The sequence below is a fragment of the Lipotes vexillifer genome, unplaced genomic scaffold (genome assembly GCF_000442215.2).
Source record: "Lipotes vexillifer unplaced genomic scaffold, Lipotes_vexillifer_v1.1 scaffold570, whole genome shotgun sequence".
NCBI classification, from domain to species: Eukaryota; Metazoa; Chordata; class Mammalia; order Artiodactyla; family Lipotidae; genus Lipotes; species Lipotes vexillifer.
Genome location: NW_006777801.1, coordinates 4,279,826 through 4,289,813, shown reverse-complemented (window position 1 = coordinate 4,289,813; position 9,988 = coordinate 4,279,826). Strand labels below are relative to the sequence as shown.

Sequence of the window (9,988 nt, the reverse complement as noted above, 5' to 3'; positions counted from 1 at the left end):
CCCACTCTGCACAGACAACTGAGGTCCAAGTCCTGGGTCATGCCATGGCCGCTGAGCAGGACTAGAGAGAGTGGGTAGGCTCAGACAGGAGGCTCTCAGAAACACTGGGTATCTTTGGTAGGGCAGGCCCTGACCTGTCAGGTTCCCTTCAGTACTGAGGGACGTCAACTTTGGGATCCAGAATCTCTGCTGCAAAGCAATGCCAGGCAGAGGTGCTAAGGACGGGATTGCCACAGCATCACATGTGCAGAAGGTCAGTGCCCTAGACGATTCCATGCTGTCACTAACCATCCAGGTCACCTGCACTCCTAATTTCACTCTCTCAAAGCTGAGTTTTTAGAGCTGAACTTCCAATCTTACTTAGCAACTTTTAGGGTCCTGACCCCTCTTCTCTCTACTTTGTCTGGGAGAGATCTCTTTCCTTTCTCAGACACCACTGAAAGGAGCCCAAGCACACAAATAACCTGAACCCAGGGGACTGTGAGGCAGTGGACGGTCCCGAGCATCATGGCATAGGTGGCCCATAGGTGGCTCCGTGATCATCATTCTAAGCTCAGACCTTCCTCGTGGACCACTGCCCCGGAGCCACCTCTCTCCATCACTTGACAGACACAGTCTGGAAACTCCTGCCTCTTTCTCTTTTTCCAGCTCCTGAAGCCACTACCATCACAGCCCTGCAGTCTCATGGTTTCTCTTGAAGTCCTGCTGACTTTAGTATGAGATAAAGAGATTAGCTTAAAAATAAGGCCAAGCACAGCTCCCGAGTGTCCTAGAATGAACCCATGCCATGGACAAAATACAAACTTCTCTAAGGGCAATCCCAACAAAAGTCATAATAGAAACACAGCACTCGCTACAATCATTTTTCTGAGGTCATGTGTGTGTGTCTGCTTTGCTAATAAAGCAAATCTGGGCTCATCACCCTTCCTGCCGATGCCCCATTACCCTGAGGAATGCCACAGGAGCACTTGGGAAGAGGTCAAGAAGGAAAAGAAGCAAAGGGCCTGTGTGATGAGGCCAGGGGCATGGAGCCGGGCCAGAGATGCATCCGGGGCCTCCGGGGCCCTCCCCTTCCACTATCCCGTGGGAGCAGGGTGCCGACCATAGCCCAGAGAATCTCTGGATCGCCACCGCCCCTCTCCGGCTCTTACACTTGGCTCATTTCTTTGGGGAAAGGAGACCTGAAGATTCCCGGCTCTAAGTGTCTACAGGAGGCACCCAAAGCACCTCAGCTGCTTTTCGACCTTAACCATTAGAGACAGAAAGTCGAAAGGCTCTACCCTCCCTCCCCTCCCTGTCCCTCAAGCTCCCCCTGTCCCGAGCTTGTTACAAATGACTACGGTAGGGAAATAGACGGTGAGCTCAGACACAGGCTGTCCAAGGGCAGGGAATGCTGGGAACTCCCTGTGCCCACCACAGTCTCCGGCGGGCCTGGCGAAGGAGCCCAGCATGGTAATATACACGAGGGGTTCTCGGTGCTCTCCCACCAATCCCCAATGGCTGCTGTTCTTTCTTTCCTGGTAGTTTTCATCTTTTACAAATATCGTGGCAGTAAAAAATTAAAAATGAGGGAAAATACCCTTTAGACGGTGCGCCTCCTCTTCCAAAATTGTGCAAGGACAGTTCAGATGCAGCTGCCATCCTGCAGGGTGGTGGCACACTCCTCTTCCCGGATCTTCCCCCAGACAGAGAAAAGGAGAGAGCGTGCCTAAGCGACTGGTCCCCCTTGGATTTTCTGTCGGGAAGAGGCTACTTTGAAAGTTGTTGGTCATGTAGGTGTGTGTAGTAGAGGTGATGTCTATAGGGCAGGAGGGTATAGGGTGTTTTGTCTTCGACTTGTTTTTTTCAGCAGACCTCTCAGCTCGCTCCAAAAATGTCCCTCTCTGATTCCGGGGACTGGGGCCTCGATACTTCAAACAGCTCCTGAGGAGACTGAGAGGATCTTCTGGAAGTTAATATCCTGAGTATCTCAGAGAGCTGGTTCTCAATGTTCGTCATTTTGGTGTTCAAGGCCTTGATGTCCTCCTTCAGCTCGTGTTTCACCTCCAGGACGGTGGCCTGCAGTGTCTGCTCGGGGATGGGGTAGAACGAATGCTTGACCTCGGCCAAGATGGGGCTCCGGTCCTGGGGGCTCCTGGCCTCGCCGACGCTGTCCAGACGCAGGTCGCTCTTGGTGATGCCGCTGTCACACGAGTCTGTCTTCTTGAGCGTGGCCTCACCGCCCGCCTTTGTCCTCTCGGGGAGCGTCTCCATGGACTCGGCCTTGGACACCTTGCTCCAGTCCTCAGCCTTCCCGCAGGAGTCCTTGAAGCGGGCCCAGCCCTTGCGCTTGGCCCAGTCACCCCCGCCGGCCCTGGGGCCCAGGCACTCGGCCCCCGGCGGCGCCTGCAGCCTGGCGTGGTCCAGCCCTGTGGATGCGGCGGCCGCAGGGAAGGCCACGGGCGTGGCAGGGCTCTCGCGGACGGTGACGACGCTGGCCTTCACCAGGCCGTGGTGGGTGTGCTCGGTGAGGATGCTGCCCTTCTCCACATCCAGGTCGTCCAGGTCCCGGCCGCCCCTCTCCGCAGCCAGCCTGGCCTCCTTCTGCTGTCGGAACCTCTGGAAGAGCCGCCGGACAGGGTGGTCCGGCGGCAAGATCAGGGGGGCCTCGTTCTTCCGTTTCATGCGCTCTTCCTCCTCCCGTTTCACATCGCTGATCTTCCGGAACACGATCTGGAGGGAGACAGAATGACACGTCCTGTTAACCCAGCTGTGGCATCAGCGAAGCTCGGCCCCTCTGCCCATCACAGGCCTGGTGTCCAGCCCCAGCCCTAAGGGAGGGGGCTCACAGTCCAGTCGCATCTCTGCAAGGCCTCCGGGTCCTTGTTCAGTGGCTGCCATCACTTTCCTTTGCTGACCCTTGTTCCCACCTCTCCAACAGCAAGGAACTGACTCCTGCTGTCATCCTCTTCAACAGAAACAAACCCCCAACCTCTCCATCTCTACAGGCCTGGAGGTTGGAGATGCCAAGTGGCCTCCTCCCAGGAGGCTGTCCTGGCCTCTGAGCCTGGGTCCCCTTTAACCCATTCTGGCCTGCAATTCAGTATCACCTGGTAAGCTTTTCAAAAATCATTTCTCTGACCCCACCTCAGACCTACTGCACTAAAAGTCACCAGATGGCAAGCCCTTGAATCTGTAACTTAGAAGGCTCCCCCGGTGATTCTGATGCACTGAAGTTCTACACCACAGTCCAGGGCAAGAAAGTTCAGCCGAGTTCCCAGGCAGGGTGACGGCTAAGACTGCCCTTGTCATCTGCAGATCTGGACCCTAAGTGAATGCAGTTGGCTGTGAAAAGTACACGCTGTTCACTATTTCCAGCACTTAGAAAGTACCTGACACCTAGGGGGTCCTCGATAAATATTTGCAGAATGGATGAAAAACAGGTAAATATGAGCTAATGAATCAATGTGAGAATGTCTTAACCTGGAAAGATGAAATCACAGAGGTCATAATGTTGATTAGAAGGAAGGGATTGACTCGGAACACACAGGGTCCTCTTAACAGCTCTCTCAACATCAAAGGTCAGGCGGCCCTTGAGACCGGAAATGAGATGTTTTAAGGCTAAAGAAAAGGAAATACTTCTTCCGATACTGAGGAGTCGACCCCAGACTCCTTATACCAAGAGGTTGTACGGTGAGTACGAAGTATACCAGTAGGCTTACAAATGCTTAATATGCATCCACGGTGGATATTTGTGACGGGAAATGGTAGCTCTTCCTTGAGGGTGTGGAAACACTGGGCTCTTCAACCAAATGCCTCATGGGGGTCAGAGTCCTGGACCAGGGCCCAGGGGCCTGGCCTGGGCAGCATATTCAGATGTTGTGGCCACATCATCAGTGGGGTCAGTTCAGCACTCACGGGCTGGGGCTCTCCTGGGGAGGGGACGTGGGTGTCTGGGTCTGTGCCGACTCTTCTGAAGCTTCTTGGCTTTTCCTAAAGGGTCATCCTGTGTGCCTGGGGTAGCCCCACCTGAACATCACCGGCTCATCCAATGGGCAAGTAAACTAGGGAACATCTTTCTGCCCTGCAGAAATGCCTGAGCCTGCCTTTAGAGAATCAGCAAGTCAAATTAGCATTTCCCCTAGGGGACCAGAGCTGATGTGGTCTAACAGCGTTTCTAGTCCGAGGTCTAGGCCTCTGCTTACTAGCTTCAGCTGATGTCTTGGAGAAGTTAGTCATGGAATCTTCATCTCCAGAGGCAGCTGTGACCAGGCGTTTGACCAAGTATTTTAGATCTAAGGACAACTGCTCTTGAATTTTTCTTTTATGTAAACTTGGATCTCCCTGTGGAAGACAATCCGATGTCAATGGGAAGAGCCTGGACTAGGAATTGGAAGACGGGAGTGCTCATTTCAGCCCTGCTGGGCCCTGAGCAAGCCGCCCCTTCGCACCCACCCTCACCAGCGGGACAGCCTCCTCCCTCAGCTCCCAGCAGAGTTGTGCCAGGTTTTCTTTCTTTCCATTTTCCTGTTACGTATTGGGCTTCAATGTAAGATTTCATCCCAGGAAAGGATTCTGTGGCCTGAGCCATCATTATGAAAACCACTGGATGAGATCATCTCTAACGTCCCCTTGAGAATGAACAATTAATGATTTTAATAATACAGTACTTTGTGTTGTGTTTTATAGCATATTCCACATACTCAAGTGCATCATCTCATTTAAGCTAAAGCTCCTGGGAGGTGTGCAGGGACTTCCTCCACAATCTGACAGTGGAGGAGACTGGGGTTTAGTTGGTAGGGTGGCCTGCTCAAGGTCACACAGCTAAGCAGAGACAGAACTTCAGGGTACTGGCCAGTGCTCTTGACTTGACATCACCTTTCTTCACCTCAGCAGCCCGTAGACAGGGGCCACATCAACAGAGAGGTGCCAGGGTCTCTCTGGAGAGGTTCTTACCAGGGACCCCCACTAATCACCCACCGGGGAGGTCCAGCCCTAGACACAGGCTAACACTGGTCCAGGCACCACTGATGGGATAGGTCTGGATCCTCCCTAGCCAGACAGAGTCCTGCCAGCCCACAGGGGTGCCTGCTGTGTTGGGCATGGGAGGCCCATGCTGAATGCTGAGCAGCTCGTGACTGACTGTGTATGGGGAGACAGGGAATGCCCCAGGGCAGAGGTGGCTGCCGTGCCTCACTCATCGAGCTCCACATTCCTCTGAAGGCTCAGCAAGCAATGGCCTAGAGCCTGGGAGGCCGTTAACAAACAGTTGTTGAGCTGAACTGAATTGACACCCGGCTCTTCAATCTGCAGGGCTTCCTGAGCAGTTATTTTCAAGTTTGTCTGAAAAAGTAATCCCACTGGAAGCTGAGGTGAGTCAGGACCATCGATTGCCTCTTCTGGGTTGCATTTGAGGAGGGCCCAGTCCCTCTTAAGCCCCCTTAAGACCAGACCAAGGGGAGGAGTCCCCTCAGGGTCACTGAGCAACAGGGTCCCTGCAGCACATGTAGGGGGAAGACAGCCCTGGGAGGGAAATGGACCACCTAGAGTTCTGACAGCACAGAGAGAGAGAGTCCAGTTGCTTAAAAGGGCTTAGACTGGGGAGTAAAAAGATGTACATAATGTCAGTTCTCAGTGGTTTGCATAAATAGAGACTGACGTGTGAATCACAGAAAACCACAGATAAACCAAAAGGGATTTATTTTGGTTTTAATTGAATTCAGACACATGGCCCAAATCTGAAACACACAGAGAATAGTAGAAAGAACACAGGCTTAGAGCGGTCCCAACTCTGCTGCTGACTGGCTGCTATATGACCTTGGGCAAGTCATGTCCTCGCTTGGCTGGACCAGAACAACAGTTCTCAAATCTAGCTGCACTTCAGAACCACCTGGAGGAGGTGGTGTTATCTACTGAGGGAGAATTTCCCGTGGCAGGGTCAGAAACTGTCATTTGCAACAAGCTCCCAGGTGATTCTGACCCAGGCAGCCCAGGCCAGATCTGCTGACCAGGGACCCAGAACCCCAGGGCTGATGACTGGTGAGACCACTGCCACTCTGCTGTCCTCCGTGTGGGCACATGCTGAAGCACAAGGTGCTAAATGTGCCCGGAGTGGGGAGGGGGAGGGCGGAGTCAGTGGAGTCACGTGCAACGTGAGCACAAGCTTTGGATCCCAGACAGACTTGGGATCACGGTCCCCAAGCCTCAGTTTCTCCCTCTGTAAAAGCAGATAAAGCTACTGATTTCATAGGGCTATCATGAGGATAAGGTTGGATAATATAAGTAAACTCTTAAGAAGAGTACCTGACATTTAATAGTTGCCGAGTAAATGTATTATGTATCATTCTTTGTGGGGATGACCCGTGCGATGATACTAGAAGGATGAGCTGGAATTGGGAATAAAAGGTGAAAGATTTGGGCAAAGGTGCTCACACAGGGAAAAGCACATGTAATGACACAAAGGCAGAAAGGCCACCCACCAGAGAAAGATGTCTTTGTGGTAGTAGTCCCAGTGGGAGGGGCTGACTTTGTTAAATTTTTGACTTTGTTAAATGTGTGCTATCTCATGACATCCTCATAGCAGCCCCAGCAGGTGGGGAAAGTCATTATCCCCATTTATCAAATGAAGAAACCAAGCTTAGAAAGGGTAGGTGACCACCTAAGGATACTCAGATAGTGGAGCTAAGATTCAAACCTCAGCCATCTGAGCCCCCATCCATGCCCATGTTCTAAGCCATTCTGCTAGGAAAATGCCTTGGTTTTAGGGAAAAGGGTGATTTTCTCTCACGTACGTTGATAACCTCCATCCCTGCCCCACCACCTCTCTCCACTAGTTTCTCTTACTCCCAGTCCATCAGCAAGTTCTCTAAAGAATCCAGGGACAGAACTGTGAAGCAGAGAGATCGGGCCAAGGTGAGGGGAGAGGCCATGAAGCCAAGGCTCCCAGAGCTTTTAAGGAGAGGACTCACTAGGTACATTAGGACCTGTTAGTGTGGTCCTTTAATTTATCGGGATGGGGGTGTGACTGAGCGTGAGAGTCAGGCTTTGATTGGGCAAGGCAAGAAAGAGGAGCTGTAAGACACATGAGCTGAGTGTTTTGGTTACTGGGAAGATCTTGCCTCCTTGCACAGCGGTGAGGTCACCAGTTACCCTCAGGGCACGGCACCGGGTAGGAGGAACAGGAATGCAGAGGTCCCAGTGGACTTTAACCATGAAGAATCTAGAGGTTAGAGGTCCTCTGCTCTCAAGTGGCCTGGTCCAGTGGCTCTCAGAGTGAGGCTCACAGGCCAGTCCCTCCCACCACCATGCAACATCTGCACTTTCTTCTGGCATTAATCAAGAATGACCTTGTCCCTTAGGGACCATGACCGTCATCCCTTAGTGACATCCCATGAGGAGTGGCATCATCTCATTCACTCTTGTAAGGGCCCCCACTGACAACGAGAGGATCAGCAAGGTCTTTTGTTGACAGACTGGCCGGTGTCTGAAAGACTCCTACAGATGCACCTGTTCCTGTCTTCAGGAAGGTTCAAACCCAAGAGGAATGAGGATCTCTCCTTCTCAACGCCACCAAGTGAAGGAGATACATCCCTTGTTTGCTGCTCAGAGAAGAGATGGCACTGCTGTGTGGGAGCCACTGGCCTCTGGCCTTTCACTAGGGCCGTATTTGCCACTCTCTTCCTTGCTTTGTGCTCCCTCAGTGTAGGAGACTGAATTACAGACACCAAAAGATACGTCCACCCGAACCTCAAAATGGGATGTTACTTGGCATAAGGGTCTTTGTAGATGTAACAAGGTAAGAATCTTAAGGTGCGATCATTCTGCATCAGGGTGGGCCCTAAATCCAAAGATAAGTGTCCTTCTTAGAGACAGAAAAGAGAAGACACGAAACACAGAGCAAAAGGTCATGTGAAGACAGAGGTAGATGCTGGAGTTTTGTAGCTACAAGCCAAGAAATTCCAAGGATTGCTGACAGCAACCAAAAGCTAGGAGAGAGGCATGGAACGATTCTTTCTCAGAGCCTCCGGAAGGAGCCAACCCTACAGACAACTTGGTTTCAGACTTCTGTCCTCCACAACTGTGAGAGAATAAATTTCTCTTGTTTTAAGCCACCCAGATGGAGATAATTTGTAACGGCAGCCCTAGGACTCGGTTCCTTTACGGCGTCTTCCTCCTCCCATCCCCTAAATGCGGTCCTCCCCCAAAGCCCTGCCCTTTGCTCTCTGTGCTCCATGAGGTCTTTCTGCTTCAATGCTCACCTCACCTTCATGCAGCTAAGAGCCAACAGAGGTGCTGACAAGACTGGTACAGATGCCCACCCTGCTGCGACCCTGAAGAAATTTCTTGATCTTTCTAAGCCTCAGTTGTCGTCTCAACAAAAATTCCTACTTCCAACCTTGCTGCAGTGATGCAGTGAAGTGACACTTGTGAGAAACCTCTCCCTCCCTTCACATTCACAAAGTAATGTTGCTTTTCACTCCAGCCCCAGCTCTAAACCTGAATTTTCCCACACACAGCATGGCTACATCGACGTCTCGTAGACCTTTCAACCTCTCCCAGCCAGAGCAGTCCCTCTTCCCACCCGTCTTTCCTCAGTGTGAGCCAAGTCACCAATCAAGCAGGAAGAAATGGGGCCAAATGTGGAGCTGGTGACACGCCTCCCCCATCAGAGTTGCTCCAGTGCTAAGACAGGTAGGCCAGCGTTCAGCCTCCAACTCTCCCTCAACAACACCTCCCCGCTGTCTAGGGAAGCACTAATCGTGACCTTTGAAATCAGGCTAACACTATGCTGTCTCATGATTCCACAGGAGAACTTAAGAAAGTGGAAGATGCAAAGAACTGGGACAAAGAATCCTAAAATTTATATGGAACCACAAAAGACCCAGAATTGTCAAAGCAATCCTGAGGAAAAAGAGCAAAGCTGGAAGCACAGCCCTTCCGGACTTGAGACAATGCTACAAAGCTACAGTAATCGTGGTGTGGGCACAAAAACATACATGTAGATCAACGGAACAGAATAGAGAGCCCAGAAACAAACCCACACACCTACAGTCAATTAATCTACAACAGAGGAGGCAAGAATATACAATGGAGAAAAGACAGGCTCTTCAGCAAGTGGCGTTGGGAAAGCTGGACAGCTACACGTAAATCAATAAAATTAGAATGTTCTCTAACACCATATATAAAAATAAACTCAAAGTGGTTTAAAGACCTAAATATAACACATGACATCATAAAACTCCTAGTGAGAACACAGACAAAACATTCTTGGGACATAAATTGTAGCAATATTTTCTTAGATAAGTCTCCCAAGGCAAAAGAAATAAGAGCAAAAATAAACAAATGGGACCTAATCAAACTTAAAACCTTTTCCCATTAAAGGAGACCATCAACGAAACGAAAAGACAACCTACAGAATAGGAGAAAATATTTGCAAACGAGGTGACCCACAAGGGCTTAATATCCAAAGAATACAAACAGCTCATACAACTCATTATAATAATAAAAGAAAAAAAACCTCAACCCATCAAAAAATGGGCAGAAGACCTAAACAGACATTTCTCCAAAGAGGACAGATGGCCAACAGGCACATGAAAAGATATTCAACATCATTATCAGAGAAGTGCAAATCAAAACCACAACGAGGTACCACCTCACACCTGTCAGAATGACTTCATCAAAAAGTCTCCAAGTTATAAATGCTGGAGAGGGTGTGCAGAAAAGGGAGCCCTCCTACACTTTTGGTGGGAATGTAAATTGGTGCAGCCACTATGGAAAACAGTATGGAGGTTCCTCAAAAAATTAAAAACAGAGCTATCATATGATCCAGCAATCCCGCTCCTGGGCATATACCCTGAGAAAACCATAATTCAAAAAGATACATGCACCCCAGTGTTCATAGCAGCACTATTTACACTAGCCAAGACATGGAAACAACCCAAGTGCCCATCAACAGATGACTGGTTTAAGAAGATGTGGCACACACACACACACACACACACACACACAC

At 50.5% G+C, this 9,988-nt stretch overlaps 1 protein-coding gene across 2 annotated transcripts in view; it reads right to left on the bottom strand.

Moving 5' to 3' along the window:
* Positions 1 to 205: 205 nt before the first annotated feature.
* Positions 206 to 9,988, bottom strand: part of KCNH1 (potassium voltage-gated channel subfamily H member 1) — a 421,221-nt gene continuing 411,438 nt past the window's right edge. For both annotated transcript variants that reach the window (XM_007451327.1, XM_007451328.1), the window contains exon 11: positions 206 to 2,712. In XM_007451327.1, the coding sequence (XP_007451389.1) occupies positions 1,858 to 2,712 (855 nt within the window). In that variant the 3' untranslated portion in view covers positions 206 to 1,857. The remainder of the gene's footprint in view (positions 2,713 to 9,988) is intronic.